General features: G+C 37.2%; 1 protein-coding gene across 1 annotated transcript in view; it reads left to right on the plus strand.

Moving 5' to 3' along the window:
• Window positions 1–18719, plus strand: part of LOC133818721 (uncharacterized) — a 36956-nt gene extending 18237 nt beyond the window's left edge. Inside the window, exons 3-7 of the mRNA XM_062251753.1 lie at window positions 386–495; window positions 617–776; window positions 16378–16470; window positions 17986–18117; window positions 18440–18719. Of these exons, the coding sequence (XP_062107737.1) occupies window positions 386–495; window positions 617–776; window positions 16378–16470; window positions 17986–18117; window positions 18440–18475 (531 nt within the window). The 3' untranslated portion in view covers window positions 18476–18719. The remainder of the gene's footprint in view (window positions 1–385; window positions 496–616; window positions 777–16377; window positions 16471–17985; window positions 18118–18439) is intronic.
• Window positions 18720–19752: the final 1033 nt, after the last annotated feature.

A 19752-nucleotide genomic window follows, 5' to 3' on the forward strand; every position in this document is an offset into this window, starting at 1 on the left:
ATGACAAATGATCAACTTATTTTTCTTCAATGTTTTTTCTCTTATATTTTTTAATCCAATCCTATCCCAACAAATTCTACTTTTTAAACGTGATCTTTGAGTATTTGTTTGTAAGGTCTAGTTAATATTTTCTGTGTTTTTTTAATCATAGAATATGTGTGTGCATGGTTATTCCTTCAGTGCTTGATTTTTTTTTTCATTTTACTTTACGATAGGAGTTAATTAAGCATGATAATTTTTTTAAACCTTTATGTGATAAGGAGATTATTGTTAAGAGTTCTCATCGTTACCTGGTTTCGGAATATCAATTTCAGCTTGGTATTTTTGTTGCATGCATCAACTGATATCTATATGCAATGTGCTCATTCCCTGTATGTGTGAGCAGTTACGTCAAATATGCAAGACATCCGGAGTACGAGTTTCCTTTGATACATCAAATACACGGGATTCCTTCTACCGCACATCTGTTGATTATGCCTTAAATGTTTGTGGCAGGTATATATTCTGTGAAAGGTGTTTTGTTGGACATTTCTTCACATTCCAACAACCTGATACTGGTTTTTATTTGTGCCTGATAATATCTTCTGGTGCTGTAACCTGTTTAAGAATTTTGCAGGGCACCAAGTTACTCACCCTTAATTCAGATTGATGGTGAGGATGTACGTCACTTTATTGCTGGACTTGCTGAAAACATTGGACTTGAAAACACTCGTGCTGCAAGAATTGTGTCAGCGGCCGTGGCTGCACGCACACGTTCACGGTTTTTGCAGGCTTGGGTAACTTCATCACTTGCTTATATTTTACAATGCAATATGAATAAAGCACAATGTCGAAATCACAGAGTAAAAGAAAAGAGAAGAAAGTAGAAATGAATTGTATTGAACTAAATTGTCTGATTACAAAGTAGAGGGACAAGCCTTATATAGGCTGCTAATGATGAGTTACAGACAGTAACAAGCAACCAAAAAGATTAACTGCAGTAACCACTTAAAACAGACTTGGCGAACTAAGGTGTTTACACAGTGACATTTAACTAACTCTAACTAATATGTCCCCTCAAGATGGAGTGTGTAAGTTTATTACAATCATCTTGGAGACAATGTCATTAATTAAATTAGGAAACAAAGCCTTAGTGAGTATACATTTTATCTTTTTTAGTGTCTGTTTGGTGACTTTGGCACAAATAATATGTCAATCAATGTCCACATGTTTGGCATGCACATGAGAGACTGGATTCTTAGAGATATGAATAGCAGCGTTGTTGTCACAATAGAGAATAGCAGTTTGTTTGTGAGAAATTCCAAAGTCATGAAGATGAACAAGAATTCATGTGACTTCACTAGTGGCATTGACCATGGTTCGATATTCAGCTTCGGCTAAGAACCTTAAGACAGTAGATTCCACGACACTGGGGAATTTCTAAGGAACACACAATATCTAGATATAGATCTCCTAGTATCTAAGCAGCTTTCCCAATCTGCATCTGCAAAGATTTTTACTTGGAGGCCGGCTGAGTTGAGACTAGCGTCTGCATAAGCTGATATCTGAGAAGAGTTAGTAGGAAAAAATAAATCTGGTCTTGGAGTTCCTTTCAAGTATTGTAATAATCTTTGAGCTGCTTTAAGGTGAGGAGCTCTTGGTGTAGTAAGGTATGCTTAGTCTGTTTGCAGTAAAAGAAATATCAACTATAGCTAGTGAGGTAAATCAATTTGCCAATCATACTATGGTATGAAGTAAGGTTAGCTAACAGAAAAAGATGTTAGATTTAATTCTCTTGCTTTGTTAGTTCTTACAACTTAGTATTAATGAGGGAAAAAACTGATGGAGTAATGCTTTGAACATCTGATTTTGCTTTAAGCCTACAAGTCCAAGTGTATCTTGATTTGTCATATACAATTTAAAAAAAATATTTGTAGCCTTCAACACTAATTATGTCAAATTTTTTGAAATGAGGGCAATCTTTTTTTTGCCAAATGATAGATAGAATAGTGAGAGTATCGACTTTTGGAAAGAAAAATCAAGTTTTTTATTGAGCTTATTTGAGATAAGCATTGAGGGATGACCAAGGTAGATGTGCCATAGATTTACATCATAATTAAATGAACAAGTAATTGAATTGTTATTACAAGAAGCTAAACAAAAATCTTGCTGGAGAATGTAGAGATATTAAGCTTTTTAGTAATCCTAATCTTCAAATCTGAGATGGTTTCTGAATCATGCACGATGTAGAAGTGAAAACAGTGGCGTTAGTAGTGTCTTTGAGAACAACATTGACAAAAAGAAGTTAAACCTGAATTGAGGAACATAAATAACATTGGTGAGAATTATATGAGTTTATTTGGACTATATCGATGTTTTTAATGTCAATTGATGAACCGTTAGGTAATACAACATGCTTAGGAAATAAAGATTGAGTGAAAGAAGAGAAGCAATGAATATCACCACTGTCAACATTCCAAAACTTTGATGGGAAAGAAAAGTTTTTAGACCACTAAGGGTGGAGTTGGTTTAGCTCATGGAGCACCATATTGAAATTGGCTCAACAAGGAAATGAGTTGTTGACAATGGAAATTTAGATCTTGATTAGTGTTGGTTTCCAAAATTGTAGCAAAAGCTTAGCTAGTAGAGGCTTGATTCATGATTTGTCTGGACTTGTCTTGTTTCTTTTTGTCGCCATAACCAGGTGGAAAGTCATTCAAGAAGTAGCACATGTCAATCAGGTGGCTTGGTTTGTTGCAGTGTGAAGAAGCAGGTCTAGGCTTCTTGTCGGGTGAAGAAGGGTTGGATAGCCGAAACAATGGAAGTGATGGAAGTGCCTATGGTCCTTTGCCATTCTTTTTGAATAAACACAAAAAAACTATTGAAATTGAAGGTAGTGGATCTATAAGAAGAATCTAATCCCTTATTAATGTGTATGATTCATTCAAGCTTGTGAGGTATTTGAGAACTTGATCTTGGTTGTAGTAGTCTGATGGATTTGAGCTTAGTAAGGTAGGAGTTGATGGACTGATCTCCTTGTTGTAGGTTGTGAAGGTGAGTCTTCAATTAGAAAATTCTTGGACCATTGCCTTGGTTAAATGTTTCAATTAGATCATTCCACGTATTCATGGCTTGATCAAGAAACATTTTGGTTATCAATATTTGAAGAAACCGAGTGTAATAGCCATGACATGACCATGTTATTACATTTGGTACAAGAACCAAAGAGAGGATCAGTAAAAGATGGTTGAAGGAGGGAGCCATCAATGAACACGGTTTTGTTCTTAGCCGCAAGAGGCATGGAAATGGCACGTTTCCAATATTGGTAACTGGAACCCAAGAGAGGAGTTGAAACAAGATGTTATCTAAGGTGAAAAATGAATTGTATTCTCATCGTTTTCATTGGAAAGTAATACACAATTAGGAATCTATCTTAGAAAATTATATAATTAGGAACTTAGAATTAAGCTAATTAGACAACTAATATACAACTCTAATTTAGACAACTAATGTACAACTAAAACTCTCCCTCAAGTTGGAGCATAGATATTAATCATGCCCAAACTTGTTACATAGATAATCAACCTGAACCCCATTCAAAGATTTCGTGAAGATGTCTCCTAGTTGTTCTCTAGTCTTCACATATCCTGTAGAAATCAGACCTTGTTGAATTTTCTCACGAAGAAAATGACAATCAATTTCAATATGTTTAGTTCGTTCATGAAACACAAGATTAGAGGCAATATGAAGAGCAGCTTGGTTATTACACCACAATTTTGCTGGTATTGAAGTTTTAAGTCCTACTCAGTCAAGAGCTAATTTATCCATATTTTCTCACACAAACTGTGCCAAAGCCCTATGTTTTGACTCTGCACTGGATCGTGACACAACATTTTGCTTGTTACTCTTCCATGAGACCAAATTCCCTCCAACAAAGACACAATAACCCAAAGTGGATATTCTATCCATTTTGAAACTTGCCCAATCTGCATCCAAAAAACATTCAATATGAGTGTGCCCATGATTTGTATACACGATACCATGTCCAGGTGCTCCTTTCTAGTAACACAAAATTTGTTTTAACACTGCCTAATGATGAACTGTTGGAGATGACATAAATTGACTCACAACGCTGACCGAATATGCAATATCTGGACAAGTCACAGTAAGGTAATTCAACTTCCCAACCAATCTTCGATACCTCTTAGGATCTTCAAATAGTTCCCCATCTCTTGTAAGGTGAATGTTCGAAGTCATTGGGGTACTACAAGGCTTTGCTCTCAATTTTCCTGTCTGAGATAGAAAGATACCTTTTTACTTCTTGTAACTTCAACACCAAAGAAATACTTTAGCACGCCCAAATCCTTCGTGATAAACTGAGTATGAATGAAAGACTTGAGAGATGAGATTCCTGTATTATCTCTTCCAGTAATAACAATGTCATCCACATACACAACTAACAGAATAATACCAGCCTTTGATTGTTTGTAGAACACCGAATGGTCAGACTTGCTTTTCATCATACCAAACTTTTCAACAACTTGACTAAATTTTCCGAACCAAGTACGAGGACTCTGCTTCAAACCATATAAAGATTTTCAAAGATGACAAACTCGTCCATACTCTCCCTGAGCAACAAAACTAGGACATATACACCTCCTCCTGAAGATCACCATGAAGAAAAACATTCTTAATGTCAAGTTGATGCAAATCTCAGTTATGAGTAGCTGCCATTAAAATAAATGTAGAAATAATCTGAATTATTAGTTAGTGTTTTACAGCTAAGGTGTAATTAATGTAAATTAGTTTATACCTAGAATATATCTTTTGTACTCAGCCTATTTAAAGGTTATTCCTTTAAAAACGAAAATAACAATCAAGAGTATATTTTTCTACATGGTATCAGAGCTTTAGAAGCTACAAAAATTAGGATGTTTTTTCTTCTCAGCCCTTGAAAAAATAAAAAATTAGGGTTTGGTACTCTTGAGGTTCAAATCTTAGAAAACTATTTTGGAGTGGTTTTCTGTTCTCACCTTCGACCCAGGGAGTTTGCCCAGCCTTTGATCAGCGCAACCCTGAAATCCGGTGTCCAATAGAGCCGCAAGTGAGCCCACGCACCGCCTCAAGCCGCTGCCCTCACCATCACGCGCTGACGCGTGTTGGCGCGTGAGCCTCCGACGACCATTTTTTTCGGCTTCCTTCATCTGTGGTTCTCCTACTCACCTCGGCGTGTTCTTGCCCTTGCTGTCCTTTTTTGGTTTGTTCAGTTTCTTTTTATTCGGACCATTGAATGTCAACCATGGTCACTTCTCGACCCAACACCACTTGGTATGCTATGATGGGTGCTCAACGTGACACATTCTCTTTCACCACAGATCAGATTGGTCAACTCCATAGGTTACTCAAGTCGACTTCCACACTAGATCTGCACTCCGGGATTTTTCTCCACTCCAAACACTTTTGCTGCGTTTAATGCTCAAATTTCGCCATGGATCATCGACTCCGGTGCAACTGACCAACATCTTTAAGAGTAAGGAGAGGAGATAAATAAACGGAACATTTACCAGCCACAGTTGATGGAGAGCCATCAGCAATTTTTATTTTACTAGTACCTAGACAAGGACTATAAGTAATGAACTGATGAGATTGACCAGCTCTTAAAGATGTCCTCCATGTGCCAAATCTATCTTGTAATCTCCTCTCCATTGGCAAACTTACCCTTGATCAAGGTTGTATTGCAAGATTCTCACCCTTACATTGTGATTTCCAGGAATTGTCCACAGGGAAGACGATTGGAAGTGCGAGAGAATGTAGCAGGCTGTTCTACTTTGATGTTGACCCTTTATCTGCTCAAGGCAATAAAAGGTTGCATTTTGGTTGTATTACTTCTGATATTGATATTATGAGATGACATTTCCGATTAGGACATCCTAGTTTTCCCTATTTGAAACATCTGTTTCCTAGTCTATTTAAAAGCAAACACTTGAACATGTTCAAATGTGAAGTGTGTCAATTTGCAAAACATACTCGAAGTGTTTTTCGTTCTCGCCCTTATAAGGCATCTCATCCTTTCACTCTCATTCATAGTGACATGTGGGGGCCATCCCGCATTACAAATATGTCTAATACCTGTTGGTTTATATCCTTTATAGATGACCATACTCGTTGAACTTGGGTATTTCTTTTAAGACAAATCTGATGCCGCTGCCACCTTCAAAAAATTTCATTCAATGATTAAAAATCAATTTCAAGCTAATCTCCAAGTTCTGCACACTGATAATGGTACAAAATATTTTAATTCAATCTTAGGTGATTATCTTATCTCTAATGGCATTGTCCATTAGAGTTCATGTGTTCGTACTCCCCAACAAAATGAGATTGCTGAAAGAAAAAATCGACACCAGTTAGAAGTTGCTAGGGCTCCCATGTTAACTACTTTTGTTCCTAAGATTTTTTGGGGAGAAGCTGTTTTGACAGAAGCTTATTTAATCAGTAGAATGCCTTCTTGTGTCTTACAATATCAAACTCCAATTTCTTCTCTTCTTAAGATTTATCCTCCGACTGACCTACTCTCAGATATTCCACTAAAAACGTTTGGTTGTACAACCTATGTTCATGTTTTAGGACCTAATCATACCAAATTTGATCATTGTTCTCAAAAGTGTATTTTCCTTGGGTATTCTTCCACCAAAAATGGCTACAAATGTTACAACCCTCTCACTCGTCGCCTTAGTCTCATCAAATGTCACATTCAATGAAGAGCAGCCTTTTTATCCCAATACTTTGCTTTAGGGAGGGATTGTTAGGGATACATGTTTACCAGTGATGGGACCTGAATTCAGTTCACCCATTGAGTCTAATCTGCCAACTGAGTCTAACTTTGTGCTAAATTCTGAACAAAACACTTTTGAAATGGAAAAGACAGATCGAATAAATGCAGAAAAAGAGTTGGTTTATACTATGGTTTATACTAGACGACAGGACAAACATCATGTAATACCGCCAGCTACGGATCTCATCTCTCATGAGTCTGAACCAGTGACAAATCCCAATGTAAGTGATTCTTTGAGTCCAATTTCATTTGATTCTAATCCTAGTTCGAGTGTGATAGAATCAGAACTGCCCATTGCAAAAAGGAATGAAGTGAGGAATTGTACTTTACATCCTATATCTAAGTATGTGTGCTATAGTAAACTCACGCCAAAATTCAGAGCTTTTGTTGCCAAAATTGAGGAGATAATAATTCCAAAGAATATTGATGACGCCTTGTCCATTCCTTAAGTGGAAGAAAGCGGTTGAAGAGGAAATAGGGGTGTTGGAAAAAAATGCTACATGGAAAATAGTTGCTGAGCCAAAAGACGAGCATGTGGTAGGATGCAAGTGGGTCTTCACATTGAAATACAAAGCTGATGGTACTATAGAAAGATACAAGGCGAGACTGGTTGCAAAGGGGTTCACTCAAACTTATGGGGTGGACTACTGATAGGCATCCTATTACGTTTGTGTATGCTAGGAGGGATAAGGGGAAAGGAAAAGCAAAAAGGTAGTTGCTGTCCAGGGGGTATTTGTCAATTAGAAGTTAGTTATGGGAGCTGTTATTGGGTGGGAATAGGGTGCATAATAATACAGAGAGTAATGATATATATAGCTAGTAAGAGTTCAGTTGGAATTAGGTTGGAATTGAGTTGTATTTTCTGTTTGGAGAGACCAGGCTCTCGAACTACCTGGGTTTCAATACAAATCTGAGTTTTATTCATTCTGTTCTGTATTATTTCTTTGCTGTTATTGTTTGTTTGGCTGTTTGGAAAGAATCAGATAGGGAAATTCCTATCAACTACACAGAGACATTTGCACCAGTGGCAAAACTAAACACAATAAGAATTCTCCTATCAATAGCTGCTATTCTTTATTGGTCATTGCAGCAACTCGATATTAAGAACACCTTTCTAAACGGAAATTTAGAGGAAGAGCTCTATATGAAGATTCCTCCTGGCCTCCAAGGAAAATATGGAAAAGAAACAACATGTCACTTAAAGAAATCTCTCTATGGCTTGAAGCAGTCACCACGAGCATAGTTTGAGAGGTTCAATCAAGTGATCAAGAAGCATGGGTACAAACAAGGCTAGTCGGATCATTTGTAATTCTTATTATCTATGTTGATGATATGATTCTAACTAGAAATGACTTTAATGGAATGGAGAAGCTTAAAAGACTACTAGCCCAAGAATTTGAGGTAAAAGATCTTGGTCAGATGAGTTACTTTTTGGGTATGAAGTTTGCAAGAACCAAACAGGGGATTTCAGTCTCTCAACATAAGTATGTTGTTGATCTACTCAAAGAGACTGGTATGCTCGGATGTAAACCAACAGCAACACCAGTGGAACCCAAGGGAAAGTACAAGAAGAAAGAAAAGGAGAAACCTATAGACAAAGGGATGTATCAACGACTAGTGGGAAAATTGATCTATTTGTCTCACACCAAACCTGACATTGTCTTTGCAGTTAGCTTGGTCAGTCAGTATATGCACAACCCTTTAGAAGAACACTTGGAGGCAGTTTACAGGATATTATGGTATCTAAAGAAGACACCTGGAAAAGGTCTGTTGTTCAGAAAAAATGGAGAAAGAGGCATAAAAGTTTTCACTGATGCAGAATGGGCAGGTTCAATTGAGGATAGAAGATCAACATTTGGATATTATACCAATGTATGGGAAAACCTTGTTACTTGGAGAAGCTAGAAACAACCTGTTGTCGCACGAAGCAGTGCTGAAGCTGAGCTTAGAGCTCTTGCTCAAGGAGTATGTGAATTGATCTGGATCAAACGAGTTCTTGAAGAACTACAACTTCAAAGAGCGAATCCTTTGAAACTATACAATGACAATTAATCAACTATTAATATAGCACACAATTCGATTCATCATGAAAGAACCAAATGTGTGGAGGTGGACCGTCATTTCATGAAAGAAAAAATTGAAGAAAAATAATTGTGTCGTTTATGTGCCAAGCAAACAACAAGCTGCTGATTTGTTAACAAAAGTATTATTAAAAGAAAGCTTTGATGAGCAAGTGTGCAAGCTGGGCATGTGGGACTTGTATGCACCAGCTTGAGGGAGGGTATAGAAATAATCTGAATTATTAGTTAGTGTTTTACAACTAAGGTGTAATTAATGTAAATTAGTTTATACCTGGAATATACTTTATTTACTCAGCCTATTTAAAGGTTATTCTTTTAGAAATGAAAATAACAATCAAGAGTATATTTTTCTACAATAAACAACCGAACAGATGTCAATTTTGTAACGTGAGAAAAAGTATCCAAATAGTCCACACCATAGGTGTTGAAGCAACAAATTGTCTTTCTATATTTGGAGGTATGATCCAACGGTAGATGATGCTCTGACACTATTCCGGTGATGAAGATCGTCTTTAACTCGTTGGGGATACCTGCAAGAAAGACACTCCGATGCCTAAGTCAGTGAAAAGTCCCTTTGTTCGAATAAGAATCTCATATTTATAGAACAAAAATGTAAAGTGGTTAGTTGGTTCAAGCAAACCCTTGATTGGTGGAGGAAAGATAACCGAATTTCCCTCCAAGACATGCTGATTTTAAATTATGTATTGGGGGGTTAGAGGTGCAGACCGCCTCTGACTCATGGTTTCTGCCTTCGGAGTTTCTGCAGGTCAAAACGATCAGTTTTGAATGTTCGGTAAATGAGGAAAGAACTTTGGGCCGAATATTTTGGGCCCAACAGATGCCCCCTGGCCCAAGCTTCAAACGGACGAGGCATGCTAAATTACTCGAATCTTGGGCCGACTCTTCAATGCCAAAAATTTCGCCTAAAGCCGTCATTTTCCACAGATCGAGGCAGTTCGTAGGTACACGATCATTCGATCTCCTGACAAGCTACATTTAAAATTTAATGCAAACACAATTATTGAGCAAAGCACTCGATTCAGAATTTTACTTCTCATTTAACTAGTTCTAATTCAAAATTTTCAAATTTTATTCTAAACTTTCCAGAAAAGAGCTTTGAGGGAAGAAACCCTAAAGATACCCATTCTTCTAATCTTACAACGATTATCTCAACCTTCTCGATCATGTCTTCACGCTCATCTCCTGAACCTTTGGATCGTGAAGGATACAAGAATGCGTATGAACGCATACGCAAATCGTTCGATATTCCTGACAACGTCACGGTGCGGATGCTTTCGGATGCTGAACTTCGGGAATGGCGATTCAAGGATGTAGTCAAGCCCACCGAAATTGTCATGAGTCTGAGACACATCGAATGGCTTCGTTTCCCTCATCCTGCTCTGTTGGTGCAAGTAATTTCGAACTCCGGAGCTCACATTTCTCAATTTCTGCCAAATGCTATTCATTCCATAGTCAGTGCTCAGATGATAAGGAGTCTTGGGAACGTCGACATTCAGTCAGATGACATTTATGCATGTTTTACCAAGTCGATGAACAAGGCGATAGAGGGTAAACCCTGGAAAACCTTCTATCTCTCTCCTAAAAAGGATCGGACGATTTTTACTGATTTTGACAGTTCCCATCGAAATTAGGATAAATACTTTGCCGTTGGTGGAGCGTGGTATCCTGAATTTCTGCCTCACGACATTTTTCCCTTGGCCAGGGCGTTCATAAAAGGTGAGTTATGTTCTTATTTTATTCCTTATTGCTTTTAGTGTAAGTTAATCATATCTGGATGATTGCCTATTATTCTGACTTTGCTTTACTTCCTCGTATCAAATTTTTCATGGCCTCAGGTTAACATGAGTCTTGAACGACATTTTTCATGGCCTCAGGTTAACATGAGTCTTGAACGACAGAGGTTGCTGACAGAGAAGGGGCTTTTACATGAGTCCAAAGAGAACGCCATTAGTATTAGGGGCGTGATGAACCCCTACTGTATGCAAATTATGACCCGACTCTGCTTCATGGATCGAGTCGATCCTGGTGTCGTGCAGGTCAGATCACAGAAGGGTGACATCCCTAGGCAAAATTACAGCTACATGTGCAAAGCAGCTGGGAGCTTTTTTGAAGAAGTCTCCCCCTGCTTCTTCGACTCTGTCTTTATCGAAGACCGAGTGTGAAAGAGCGTGCTCTGAGGCCTTCGTCGCATGCGCCAAGCGCCAAAGGATCCCAGAAAATAAAAAGAAAGAGGGTTCTGGCTCAGCTACTGCTGCAGAGTCATCTCCTGATAAATCTGCTTTGTCACGCAGATCTTCCCGTATTCATGGGCGATCCTCCACGCCTTCTGATGCTCTCCAAATCCAGCCTCTTCAGCAGGTGCCTCAGCCTAAGGATGCCTTAGGGAAGAGAAAGACGCGTGAGGAATCCTCTGACGAAGATTCGGACGATGGGAAGTGTATTTCGTCCAAGCTTCAGATCCCAAATGGATCTGCTCCTGCTGCTAAGGGTTCTCCCCTTGCAATCCCCAAGCTTACTCCAGGGAAGTTACCAACTGGTCATTCTGAATCCACTCTGAGAAGGGAGACTTCTCAGTGGTTCTTGACACCAGATCCATATGCTCGGTTGCGTGAACGGACCTCCCGTCTGAGAACTTCTGCATCATTTCCCTCATCATCTCTTCTTTCTAACTGTCTAAGAACCGGATTGAGGGAGCACGGTCCTTAGCGGGTGAGTCATGCGCGGCTCGCTGTGCGATTTGTTGGGGCCTGACTTCGGCGGTCGGCTGAGCTGACCGGGTGGGCTCTGCTCCTGTCCGCACATGTGTGTCACAGAGCGGGGCTCGTCGTTCTTCGGCCCCAAGACGAAGATGGGTTGGGGAGGGCGGTGGGAGACCCTGGGATCCTTCGCTACCGAGGTGCGTGGTTTGTTGAGGGGAACTGATGCGGTCGATTGGAACTTCGGGTCTACCAGAGTCTAGATTGTTGTTGGCTTAGGTGCTGCGTGTGGCGTCGGCAGATTTGCGCAGCTCAGCGATCTCAGCTTCGAGCCTAGCCTGAGCTTCGGTCAACGTTTTAATTGCTTTGTCGGATCTCTGCTGGCTAGCTTCCAGCAGGCGACACATCCTGTCAATCTGGTCGCTCACGTCCGCTGGTGGGACGACCTGGGTGACTGGACCCGACACTCCATTGCCCTTTGGCGGCATGGCTCCAAGGTTTGAGAGGATCTTGGTTGCAAAAAAGAAAGTTCTTGATTTCTTGATTCGACGATGTGGCTAAGGCTAAAATGTTCGTCGATTTCCCACAGACGGCGCCAATTGTTGAAGCAACAAATTGTCTTTCTATATTTGGAGGTATGATCCAACGGTAGATGATGCTCTGACACTATTCCGGTGATGAAGATCGTCTTTAACTCGTCGGGGATACCTGCAAGAAAGACACTCCGATGCCTAAGTCATTGAAAAGTCCCTTTGTTCGAATAAGAATCTCATATTTATAGAACAAAAATGTAAAGTGGTTAGTTGGTTCAAGCAAACCCTTGATTGGTAGAGGAAAGATAACTGAATTTCCCTCCAAAACATGCTGATTTTAAATTATGTATTCGGGGGTCAGAGGCGCAGACCGCCTGTGACCCGTGGCTTCTGCCTTCGGAGTTTCTACAGGTCAAAACGATCCGTTTTGAATGTTCGGTAAATGAGGAAAGAACTTTGGGCCGAATATTTTGGGCCCAACAATAGGTTTGAGCATAGCCATTAGCGACAAAACGAGCCTTCAATCGAGTTACTGCTCTATCCGAATTGACCTTAACTGCAAACACCCATTTGCATCCTATAGCCCGTTTCCCTGAAGGAAAATCCACCAAGTCCCAAGTACCATTGTCATTTACAACATTCATCTCCTCTATCATTGCATTATGCCAACCAGGATGAGAGATGGCTTCACGAACAGTTTTAGGAATGGGTATAGAATCAAGGGAAGCAATAAAAGAACAAGAGGAAGACGACAAGCCGTTATGCGAAACAAAAGAAATAAGATAAGTACCCTGACGCTTGCCTTTGCAAAATGCTATAGGAAGATCACCGCTTAGGAATGGATCTGATGACGAAGGAGTAGGTACAGGACATGAATCAGGAGGTGGACGCCTGGAGTAGACTTGAATAATAGGAGGCTTAGCAGGAGCTGGTGCCGGGATAGGTGCCGAGGATGTGATAGAATAGACCAACAAATCATCATCCCCCTGACTAGTAAAAACAGGAGAGGACAGAAAGTATGGTGTGTCTTCAATGAAGGTTACATCAATTGAGACAAGATATTTATAAAGACTAGGACAATAACACCTATAATCTTTCTGAAGGCGAGAATAACCAAGAAAAACACACTTCAATGATTTGGGATCTAATTTAGTGATATGTGGACGAACATCTTGAATAAAACAAGTACTACCAAATATCCTTGGGTTAACCGGAATCAATGACTTGCCGGGAAAAATTGCTTTATAGGGATTCTCACCATTAAGAATAGAGGATGGCATGCGATTAATGAGAAAGCATGCTGTAGAAATTGCATCGGTCCAAAAAGGTTTTGGAATGTGCATTTGAAACAAGAGGGCTCGTGCAATTTCAAGAAGATGTCCTTTTTGACATTTTGCTTCACCATTTTGGGATGCAATATCAACACAAGAAGTTTCATGAAGTATGCCATTTTGAGCCATATATGAGTGAAATAAAGCAAATGTATATTCTTTAGCATTATCGCTTCGCAAAGTATGAATGAAAACATTTAAATTGATTTTTAATCTCAGCACAGAATGCACAAAATATAGAAATTAACTCAGAACTATTTTTCATTAAAAATAGCCAAGTTACATAAGAATAATAATCCACAAAAATAACAAAATGCCTGAATCCAGGTTTAAAAAAAATAGGTGAAGGACCCCAAACATCAGAAACAATTCAAAAGGAACACTAGCACGTTTATTGACTCTAGGACTCGAACTAAGACGATGGTGTTTGGCAAATTGACACGACTCACAATCTAATAAAGATACCTTACTATATTGAAGAGATGGGTGGCCCAACTGACAATGAGCCTCAAAAGTTGAAGTGATCCTTGAACAAGCAATAGAAGCTGGCGGTGTATCAAGAACATAGAGGCCTCCAAACTCATGTCCTTTACCAATAATCTTCTTCGTCATAAGATCTTGAAATAAACAATAGTCGGAAAAAAATAAGATGCAACAATTAAGATTACGAGTGAGTTGACTGATAGAGAGCAAAATAAATGATAAATTAGGTAAATGTAAGACAGACGACAAATGAAGCAAAATAAACAAATGAACACGAGATGCCGACCCATCAGCTAAAGTAATAGTACGAGTGGAAGTGTGTGATTGAAAAGAGATGATAATTACCTGTCTTATGATCTTTGTCTATGCTTCAGAGATAAAGGTGAACAGTCTTACTCCAATCCAAAGAGTTAGAACCATTTAGCTTATGATTCGTGACTTCAGACATCACTGGTACCACATTTGCCACAAGAGAAGACTTATTTTTAGCCATCAGACCTTTCTGAAACGTAGAAGAAAATAGCATAAGACAAAAGGGAGCAAAACACAGTAGAATAGAGAATACACAAAATCCAAACTTTTTCCCAAAAAAAGACAAATAAAGGAAAAGTCGAAGGAAGAGTCAAACAAACATGATATAGGTAACCCCACGAAGCTAGGGAAAGTACGTCGGCACGTCAGTAGAAACCAGAGAAATTTTTTGGCAGTCACGCGTTCGTATGCACCGACACATGGTGGTTGGCGTAGAGGACGTCGGTGGTGTGTGAGGCCCATGCGCGTGGATTCCGGCGACCAAATTCTGGCGGCTTGGAGATCAGTGGCTGGGTAGAAGATCTAGACAGGCAGTGAGGGCTAATTCTCTTTCCAAATTGTGGTGCCGAAAAGAACCCTAAAACACCCAAACCCTAATTTTTTTGTGTTTATGTGAAAGATCCAATGAAAACCCAATCTGAGAAAATAAAATCTAACATCGAATTTCTAATTCTCTCATACTATGTTATCTAAGGTGAAAAATGAATTGTATTCTCATAATGTAATACACATATATACACAACTAGAAATCTATCTTAGGAAACTATATAATTAGAAACCTATAATTAAGCTAATTAGACAACTAATATCCAGCTCTAATTCGGACAACTAATATATAACACAAGAATTAGATCAGGATGATCTCCTGTGTTCAGAAAATGGGGACTTGATATATCTTCATGAGTAGGTCAATCAGTTTTTTCAAGTATTGTAGACCAAGTAGCAGTGGAGTTTGTATCGCCATTGATAGAGGGATCTCGATTGCTTTGATCTTCTGTGCCATCTTGAATGGAGTTTTTTGTTTGAATTCAAGCCATTGATCAAATAATAGCTTTGAGCTGTAATCTCTGATACTATCATTTGTGAAATCACAGAGTAAAAGAGAAGAGAAGAAAGTAGAATGAATTTTTTGAACTAAATTGTCTTATTACAAAGTAGAGAGATGAGCCTTATGTAGGCTTCTAATGAGGAGTACAAACAGTAACTAGTAACCAAAAAGATTAACTGCAGTACCCACTTGAAACAGACTTAACAAAATAAGATGTATACACACAGTGACATTTAAATGACTACAACTGATTTTTTTTTTTTCAAATGGTTCTCCTGGACTTTGATATGCAGAAACAGTATCTTTGATATCGAAAATACTTGGGCCTAGAAATACCTAGGTGTCATTGCAAAATTAATGAGTTACTAAGATTTGCATGTTTACAGTGTTTAATGGCTGAACCCAGTGTGAAGATTCTCTTCTCACGAAAGTTTCTTATTTGTTGAAACCAACCTTTGGTTGATAGATTTTATTTTAATTATTCAAGTAGTATTACAAAATTATTTTCGGCAACTTTAACCAGGGATTTCGGCAACAAAAATTAAAATGAAAAAACGCAGTTCTAGGCGTATTTGGATTATTGGACTCTTATTTTATCAGTCTTATCTTTTATATATATATATATATGACACGACTACAATAGTGCACATTTTTGTGCACTACCATAGTGAATTGTACATTTTCACACGTGAGTCCCAATTTTTTTTTACATGATGTTCGTTATAGTTACAATGAACTTTTTGGCAAATCTGAATAATTTAGAGTACAAAAAATAAGGTCTAAAATAATATTTACACGTATGACGATACTAATAGTTTGAACTCTAGCTTAAATTATTCAGATTTTGAAAATGTGCAAGATTCGTTGTGGCTACAATCAACGATGTCATCTAAGAAAACTAGAATCATAACTTATATATGTGTGTAAAAATATACGATTCATCATGGTTAGTTAGTGCATAAAAAACGTACATTATTGTAGTGTGCCCTAAAAATATATATATATTTATATACATAATTCTTTTTTCTCTTCCTTCCATTCTGACACTTGTTTGATGGCAGGCCTTGGAAATGCAAGGTAAACGTGATGAAGCAATGTTTGAGCTGTCAAAGATATGCCTTCTTCTGCGAATATTTCCTCCAGATGAGTCATCAGTATGTTCTTTGATTTACATATAGTCTTGATTTTCCTTTTATATGTTGTCTGCATGTTTTGAAAACGAGTTTCATCAAAAGCAAAACGAATTTTACTTTTATTGGCTTTATTTTTTCTGGTCGTCTTTATTGTTTCTTGAAAAAGTATTTATATACTTTGCCTTGATAAACTTTAATCTTTATCTTTAGATCTGGTAGTTCTTGTCGGGAGGATATTTGATGTTTCCATTCTAGAGTTTAAGTGCACTCAACACAACTATTTCTTTGGTATCAGAGCAAGTTTTTTAATCTGTAATGAAAATGGATTTGGGAAAGAATATGAAAGCATTAAAACTGAGTTATTACTTAATGTAAATAATTATTTGAGAAATTTACCACAACTGGTGTTCTAAATTGCAATTTAATGCATGAATAAGGGCTAAGTGATTAGTTTAGACCCAATATTATTTTGAGAAATTGTAGTAAATGACCCAAAACAATGACATCAAGAAGTTAATGTCTTTCATTTTAAAATTGTAGAGAAAAAACTCTTTTACATTGTTGATTACCTAAATTGTTATTTTGTATATTTTATTTATTTATTTACGAGCGTATGACTTTAATATAATGGTATATGTATATTAGTTTTGTTTAATTAGTCTTTATTTTAAAGTTATATTGAGTTTTTAAGTTTTTTATGAGTTGTTGGTATATTTTTTTATAACTAATGTATATGTATTTTGTGGTATGATAAATCATTTTTTTTAATGATATTTAGTTTTTATTTTATTATACATAATGGTAGAATATATTTTGTATCGTGATATATATAATTTTGTTAGCATAATATATACATTTTTGAGTAATAATTTTATAAGTTTTGTTGGTATATTATTTTTCAACTCAGTGTATGTATTTTGTGGTATGGTATATCATTCAACAACGCATAAAAAACTAAAAAAATAAAGATAACTTCAAAATAAAAACTAATTAAACAAAACTAATATCTATATACCATAAAATTAAAATATTTAGAATAAAATAGTAATTTGTTAAATGGTATATTTAGTAATATATAATAATAAAAAGTTGATTAGGCTATTTTACTAAAAAAAAAATTAAAAAGATACACATTTACTTACTTTCACATACCATTAAATGTCATTTTGCACCAATCCTCTATAATTTTTTATTAAATTTGGAAATGGTCGGTCATGATTTGTTGCTTAGTTTGCTGTTTTACACGTGTAACACAAGTTTGATACAATGTACATTTTTGTTTGTCTGATGGATGCTAGCCATTTCTTTCTCCAAACCCACCTATTCATACATATATCATACTTGATGTCCATGCATCTTTTTTCATTTAACTTCATCGCATTATGCATGATTGATTTTTGTTTATATATATATATATACATATTTTTGAGATCATTGCTTCATATAATTATGTTTGTGAGATCAAGTTACTCTCCTTTTTTATAATTTGTTTTTGTCAATTCTAATTTCAATCTTGTTGGGGATCTGAATCGTCAGCCTGAAATGGAGATGGTGGCTCGAGGCCTGGAGAAGAACTTGAAACTAGAACAGAGAGAATTTTTGATGAGTATGCTGATTGGATTTTGTGATGAAGAAAGTCGGAGAAGTGCAGCAGAAGCCTTGGGTGTGGTGAGTTGTTTTTGTTTCTCAATCCAAATTTGGGTTCTTCAAATGATAAATCTCGGGGATTGTTCAAGTTTGATGTTTATATTTGAAAAGGGGTTAAGCTTTAGGATTTATATATAAATACAAGTCATAATCATTATCGAAATATCTACTTAATTTAATTATACGATATATACATAATATCACTTGAGAGTTGGGGAAGACGGAGTTTTTGGTTCTTTTAAATACTTGAATAAAATCTGGTTTTAGGTAATTATGTTTAAAGGTATGTATCGGTTAATGGTATCTGACTTTTTCTCTACGTGGTTTCGGTATTTATATGCAGATGCCATCTCCTACTAGTGGTGGTGATCTACAATAGAACAAGTACATTATGAAGGAAGCACTTTAATTCATTTCAGGAATGAAATCTTTGGCAACTGAACAGAAATAGTTCATTTATTCTAGTATTAGTTTTTAATTTTTGTTATTATTTAATTTGATTACTAGAATAGGTTATTCATCTAATTATGCCAATGAAGAGAAAATAAATGTCTGAATTTTTCTCAACTTTATATTTGTACCAATGTTTAGTGTCCAATAAAATGCAATTCTAGTTTCTCGAAGATTATCGACGATTCCCAACTTTTGAGCCTCAGTTTTCCTCCATGGGAAATCTAGCATATGCTTGAGTTTATTTGCTTTTAAATAGAGGTTTTTTTTAAAAAAAATATACTTTTTTTTTGATGTGTTTTTTTACTTTTTTTTTATGGTATGTGGTTTTTTTAAAAAAAATACTAACTTAAGTTTTCGGAAAATATTTTTTTTAAAAAATTTTATATTTACAAAAAAACGGTGTTAATGAAATAATTAAAAAACAACAATTAAACATTAACGTACTGTATGCTAACATGTTTTTTTTTTCTTTAAATCAAAATATATATGAAAATAACTAAATAACAATTAGACATTAACATAACAATTATATATAAACTTAAACAACTAAAAAACAACATCAAAACAACTATACATAAAAACTAAACAAATCAACACAAAAACAACAATCCTACTACAACACAGTGCAACCTATGGCATTTAAAAAAAAACACATTATAATACAATGTCAAAATAGCAACTTAAATGCAACAAGACAACTCCCTCGCAACAACATTGAAAAAACCCAGAACTTGCACCCAGCCTTCACTACCCAACCACCGTGAACCTAGAACCCCTAGCCTCATTGTCCCCCAAGCCCCAAAATTGAGCCCAGATGCACTGTGACCCAAGCTCTAAACACCTTGCGATTCGCGAGCCTTGTCCAAGCTTCGAGCTCCACCGCGCATAGCGTCGTCCGACCATTCACAGGTGCGATTGCACCAGCACCCTAGCTGACTCAGGCCACTGCACACCCATGACCCCTCACCTCTCCCCATCTCGACTCCATGTCGCGAGATCCCCAAGCACCCAGGCGCGAGCCCCGTCCTGAGCTCCGAGCACCCCTGCGATTCGCAAGCCCCAATCCACGCTTCTCAGACGCAATTACGTCGCCGTTCAACACAGTCGCGATTCCACCAGCACCCGAGTTGACCCAGCCCTTTGCGCAAGCCCAGGACCCCTCAACAGAGAAGATGGCAGCCAAGGAAGTTCGTAAAAATGAAA

Source organism: Humulus lupulus, chromosome 2 (assembly GCF_963169125.1).
Source record: "Humulus lupulus chromosome 2, drHumLupu1.1, whole genome shotgun sequence".
NCBI classification, from domain to species: domain Eukaryota; kingdom Viridiplantae; phylum Streptophyta; class Magnoliopsida; order Rosales; family Cannabaceae; genus Humulus; species Humulus lupulus.